The sequence below is a fragment of the Triticum aestivum genome, chromosome 3B (genome assembly GCF_018294505.1).
Source record: "Triticum aestivum cultivar Chinese Spring chromosome 3B, IWGSC CS RefSeq v2.1, whole genome shotgun sequence".
Classification (NCBI taxonomy): domain Eukaryota; kingdom Viridiplantae; phylum Streptophyta; class Magnoliopsida; order Poales; family Poaceae; genus Triticum; species Triticum aestivum.
This window is the reverse complement of record NC_057801.1, coordinates 827,733,086-827,738,753: the sequence shown is the minus strand read 5'-3', so window position 1 is coordinate 827,738,753 and position 5,668 is coordinate 827,733,086. Positions and strand designations below refer to the sequence as shown.

The 5,668-nt window shown below is 49.9% G+C and overlaps 1 protein-coding gene across 7 annotated transcripts; it reads left to right on the top strand.

Annotated features, from left to right (window-relative positions):
* Window positions 1-715: 715 nt before the first annotated feature.
* Window positions 716-4,701, top strand: LOC123072704 (wall-associated receptor kinase 2). 7 transcript variants are annotated; one of them, XM_044496312.1, is made up of 5 exons: window positions 716-1,011; window positions 1,098-1,252; window positions 1,413-1,503; window positions 1,643-1,795; window positions 2,467-4,701. In XM_044496312.1, the coding sequence occupies exon 5, from the start codon at window positions 2,563-2,565 to the stop codon at window positions 4,477-4,479; it is 1,917 nt and encodes a 638-aa protein (XP_044352247.1). In that variant the 5' UTR covers window positions 716-1,011; window positions 1,098-1,252; window positions 1,413-1,503; window positions 1,643-1,795; window positions 2,467-2,562; the 3' UTR covers window positions 4,480-4,701. The 7 variants fall into 7 exon arrangements, with proteins under 7 accessions (XP_044352247.1, XP_044352245.1, XP_044352249.1 ...); XM_044496310.1 differs by having other exon boundaries at window positions 1,329-1,503; XM_044496313.1 differs by having other exon boundaries at window positions 724-1,011; window positions 1,144-1,252; window positions 1,329-1,503.
* The last annotated feature ends 967 nt before the right edge of the window (window positions 4,702-5,668 follow it).

The following is a 5,668-nucleotide window of genomic DNA, read 5'->3' as shown; positions in this document are numbered from 1 at the left end:
CGAAGTGGTGCGGTTCTTTTCTGGCGTCGGGCCTCGTTTAAATAGAGGGCAGAAGGGAAGAGCTTTTCGGCGTTGCGTTTAATGCCCCCCCCCCTCGTAAATGGATGTGTGGCCGGAGTAGGTTTCTCGGCTTGCACGCGGATTTAATGCCGGCGTTTGAAGGCGCCGAGGAGGCGTGTTCAGCCGGGCGGGCGGCGGGCGGCGCCCTCGGCTGGCGCGCTGCTTCAATGGCGAAGGCAGTGAGAGGTTGCATCCGCCCTGGACCGCCTTCAATGTGAAGCGGCGCGCTCTGCAGTGGCATGAATGCGTGCAACTGGTGACGGGCGGGAATGGCAGTCAGAAGCGGGCGTGATAGCGGTCCGGACTCCGGTAAATCTTCCCACATTTGTCTCCGGTTTGCGGGAGAAAACACGTCTGGACCGCGCCGCTAACCGATACATGACCGCATTGGATGGCTTCCGCGGTCCAAACAACGTTATCCGGACGGTTGCTTTTTTTTTTTGAGTAACATCCGGACGGTTGCTTATATAGGTTTAAACAACCTATAAGCAACATAGGCTTAAACAACGGATGTCACGTTAGCCTAGGCCCGGCCCATCCTTCCAAAAGGCCCGTTAAACCACGTAGCCTCGAAACCCTCGTCGCTTTGACTTGACTCCCACCAGACACCGGCAAACCCTCCCCCTCAAAAAATTTCCCGTGGAAGAAAAAACATTCTAGTAGTACGATTTTTTGTGGGAATCATAGATGGCTTGACTCAAGACAGCTCCCCTGCCCACGCGCTCCCCTGCGTTTGCCTGCCACTCGTTATCCTCCGCCGCCGACCTCTCGCCGTCCGACGCATCCCGCAGCGGTCTTCGTCGGGCTCGGGATTCACTGAGGTCGACGGCGCCCAGGTGCAGGTGCTTGCGGCCATCCCCTCGTCGGAGCTCGGCGAGCTTCCCTCAGCCCGAGTGTGACGCTTCGCTCCGTCCCTGCTCCGTTCCTCCGTGGATCCAAGATAAGTTTGAGGTGAGATCCACGACTCACATCACACGCTTCTCCATTTCTGACACCTACCTACTACAGAGCACCTCTGTTTTTCTGGCATATTTCAGTTCAGTTCAGTTCAGACAGCAGTGAACCCCCTCCTTCAATCAGCAGACACAAGCACAGGGACCATCTTCCCTGCTATCCTTCACAGGGACCGGCACATCTCCGCCGACCAAGCACCAATCATCTACACTATCTTTGAGTGGGAACGGAGCAGCAGGTACGTATCACCATCGAAAAGTCTGCGCGTACTCAAACTTTGTTAAGCAAAATCGATAAAACTTGCCATTCTACAGGGCCTAGGAAATACACGTTCAGATTCAGCCAGCAAACTTGCAATCGTTAATAGAATGGCACCACAAATACTCACACGTTTTCAGGTTCACCCAAAACTGGCAAGCAGCAAGGAAAAGAGCTACACACCTAATCACTAGTGAACTACAGGGTCACCCACTCAACTTTTCAGTTCAGGTATAAGTGAGAGATTACAGCACACCAACCACTTAATTTTTGATGGCAACTTAGCTTTGCACAAACTCATCAAATATCTGCTAGTCCACACCTCACACAAATACTTGTAATGGAATCTAATACTCCCATGGTCTTGCAGATGCCAATGGGTTTTACGGCTCATAGCTAGAAATATGGGCTGAATGCTGAAACTGCCTGTCTATGCACTCAATTGCTGTATTGATTTCCACCATCTCTCACCGACTGTAAAAAATCCCACCTCTCAGCAAGAGCTCAAGTCTCAACACCTAGTGTAAGTGAACCTTTCATCCATTTTGTGGGGAAAACTAGTGTTTGCTTCTCCCTCCGTCCCAAAATAAGTGTCGCGGATTTAGTACTTAGTTAGTACTGCCTCTTTCCCAAAATGTAAGGTGCGCTTGACTTTGCACGGTCTTTGATGGACAACTTTGATCATTAATATATACCAAAGTATATGTATTTAACATTTATAAATGGTAATTTGTAGACATACAAATGAGTGAAAATTATAGTCAAAGTTGTATGATGAAGACTGAAATAATTGAACCGAGCCTTATATTTTGGGAAGGAGGAGTACTTACTAGTGACTAATGCAAGCACAACCCTCCTCTCCCTGTGTGCAACAACATCTCAAACAGGCACATTTTTCAGCATAGCATTGGTCACACACTTATCAGCAGCATCTCAAACAGACTGGACATTTTATAGTACTCAAGTTGTTTGAAGTCTGTTGGTAATGAATGTTAAATTTCTCTCCAGCATATATCTTCTCTAGTTTGATGTACTTCTACATAGTATGTTGTTGTGGGAAATATGCAACTATGTATGTAGAGAGTAAATCAGGGTAATTGGCAACTTCGCTTCTGTTATCTTTTTTTTTCTTTTACAAAATTTGCGTCGACAGTAGAGGATTTAACCCCTTGATTCCCTGTCTTCAATGTTCAGGTCTTTAGGCTGGAAATACTTTATTGATGAAAGTGGCTTACTCTTCAGTGCTGTGTATATATATTGTTGGCACAGAACTGAGCTTCTCGAAATATCATGAATGGGAATCTCGTCCTGTTCCAGGACAGAACAAAGCATGCAGTATACATTAACAAGAATTTAAAAGATTTCACAGAAGATGCTATTGAAAGAATTACTAGCAACTACAGCATTCCTATCGGAAAAGGTGGTTTTGGAGAAGTCTTTAAAGGAGTCCTTGATGATGAGCTAGTTGCTGTGAAGAGATATATCCGCCAAGAGTTGAGAGAAGAGTTTATGGATGAAGTAAGCATCCATAGTCAAATGAGCCACAGGAACGTGGTGAATCTCATTGGCTATTGTATTGGGGAAAATACCCTAACAATGGTAACTGAGTTTATCTCCAAAGGAAACCTCGATGACATACTTCACAACAGTAGTACTTCCATCCCTTTGGATATAAGATTGGGTATTGCTATAGGCTGTGCAGAAGCATTGAGCTACATGCATTCGATGCATTTATCAGGTGACAACCTTGTATGTCATGGCGATATTAAACCTGCCAACATACTTCTAGATGCCAATCTTACAGCAAAAGTATCAGATTTTGGACTGTCGAGGCTTCTTTTAGGAGGCATCACTCAATACACTAGGAATGTAAAAGGAAGTATAGATTACATGGATCCTATATATCTTCGAGAGGGACGTCTTACCCCAAAGAGTGATGTATATAGTTTTGGAGCAGTGCTCTTGGAATTAATAGCTAGGAAAAGGGTAAAAGAGGGTAGCTGTAGCCTCATATCGACTTTCAGTAATGCCCGTGGTAAAGGTGAATGGTCGAGGGACCTTTTTGACAGAGAAATAATTAGTGCAGGCAATATAAAGATTCTTGAGGAAATAGGAAAACTGGCAACTGAATGCCTGACATTGGACATTCATAAACGTCCCAGAATTACTGATGTGGCTAAACGCCTTTTATTGCTGTGGAGACAAGAAAAACGGGAGTTCTTTTTTAGAACAGAAAGTGTTGGCACAAGCAACTTAATGAGATGTTTGGGCAGTTTTGAGATGGATGTTGCCAATTCTGAGATACTAGCAAAGCTTGGCAACATGCGATTTTTCACTGAGAAGCAGCTAATTGAAGTCACACGGAACTTCTCATGTCTATGTAGTGAAGGTTGGTTAGCTGAGGTCTACAAAGGCACTCTAGAGGATAACACAGTGGTGGCAGTAAAGAAATCTGTTGATGCATATGAGGAGCATATAATTCATTTTGTCAATGGAGTGATGATCCATGCTCAACTCATCCACACGAATATCATCAAACTGTTCGGCGTCTGCTTGGAGGTTGGTATTCCAATTTTCCTATATGAGTATGCTGCTGAAGGCAATCTTTCAGACCTCCTGAATGGTAGCAAACATTTCCCCCTGGAATTGCGGCTGGAGATTGCAATCGGAACTGCAAAAGCATTAGCATACATGCACTCATCTGATTCTGGTTGCATCAGACATGGTAGTGTCAACCCTTCCAATATACTTCTAGATCATAACTTCTCGCCAAAGGTCTCAGGTTTTTCACTCTCAAGGGCGCTTACCATTGAGTACAATTATGATGACTCTGTAGTCGTTCGAAGGCACTACAGCGACCCAAGCTTCGTACAATGTGGGCTTCTTACAGTCAAAAGCGATGTGTACAGCTTCGGGATTATTCTCATGGAACTCATTAGCAGGAAGCTCTCAACATATGATGAAGATTGTGAACTAACAGACCTTGTTATCCTGTATAACAAAGCATATGATTCAGAGAAGAGAGGAGCGGCGATGTTTGATAAGGATATCACAGCCGATAAAGACATCATACTGCTTGAAGACATTGGGAAGCTAGCAATTGAGTGCACGAAACTGGGACCAGATCTTAGGCCAACAATGAAGGAGGTGGCAGAACGCCTCGAGATTCTTAGAGCATCTTGGGGCAAAGCTAGCCAAGGGAGGTAGTTGGATCTGGGGCTATGGCAAATGCCACTGGAAGGAGGACAACCCTGTTTAAAACATTTGTGCCGCTGAAGCTTCATGATTACCGCTCTCTGAGCTCAGCTCACAATTCTAATATTGTTTTGTTTTGTAGTGTTATGATTTATGTAATCTTGGTGGAGAAGCATCAAGCCTTTTGCTGTAATCTTGTCTGGATGTGTGTGAACAAAGTTTCAGAGAGCTGGAGAGAGGATGGCGCTCTCCTCTCGCGACCGAGCTGGCGACGCACCGGCCGCGACCTGCTCGCCTGCGCGGCCGTCTTCGCCGCCGTCTCCGTTGCCCTGCGCCACTCCGGTCGGCTCTGACGCACCCCTGCAGCCCGACGCCCCGCTGATTCCGGCCGCTGGGCCGCTCGCCCCATGCTCGGCCGCCCCTGTTGAGGAGGCGCTTCCGCTGCGCTGGGCAGACTTGGCGGAGGACGAGGACTCCACCGCTGGCCGTCCCACAGTCCGGCGCACACCTCCGGCCCGCCGGACTGTGCTGCGCCCGATGCTGGTCGACGTGCCATGCCGGGGAGCCCCCTCCCCACCTCTTGCTCGCCGGCCTGCTGCACCCCCCCTCCTCCCGACGCCTGGCCAAAGGGCCGACCTTAGGTCGCGTACCGCTCGCCGCCGCCGCGCTCCGGCGTGGGGCATCGCGGGGCGGTCCGACCTGGGTCGGGCCCGGTCTTCTTGGCGCTCGGCGGCAGCCCCCCATGGGTCTCGGCCTCCCCCCTTCCCGGCGGCGTCTTCGCGGCCGGTGGTCACCCGCTCCTCGCCGTTTCGACCGTTCATCGCTGCCTTCGGCACCTCCTCTCTCCGTTTCTCACCCAACCACTCTCGTCGCCTTCCCATGGCCGCTGGAGCTCCTGCGCCGGCGTCGGTCGCGGCCGCGGCGGCGGTCGCAGCGCGAGGGGGAACCCGAGCCGCTGCTACCCCGCCCTGCGGGCTGGACCGACGGCTCATGGGCCGCTCTAGAGTTGGGCCGGGTGTTGGGCCTGGGGCCGGGGCTGGCCACTCCTTCAATGGGCCCAGCATCTGCTGTGACCCTAGTGGGCCGTCCTGCCCGGCCATTAGGCCGATTTGGTTGCCGTCGGGCTTCCCTCGCCCCCAATCCCACTCCGCTCCTGCCCTATCACTTGCTCCCCCGCCCCCCGCCGCCAACCCTTCGCTCC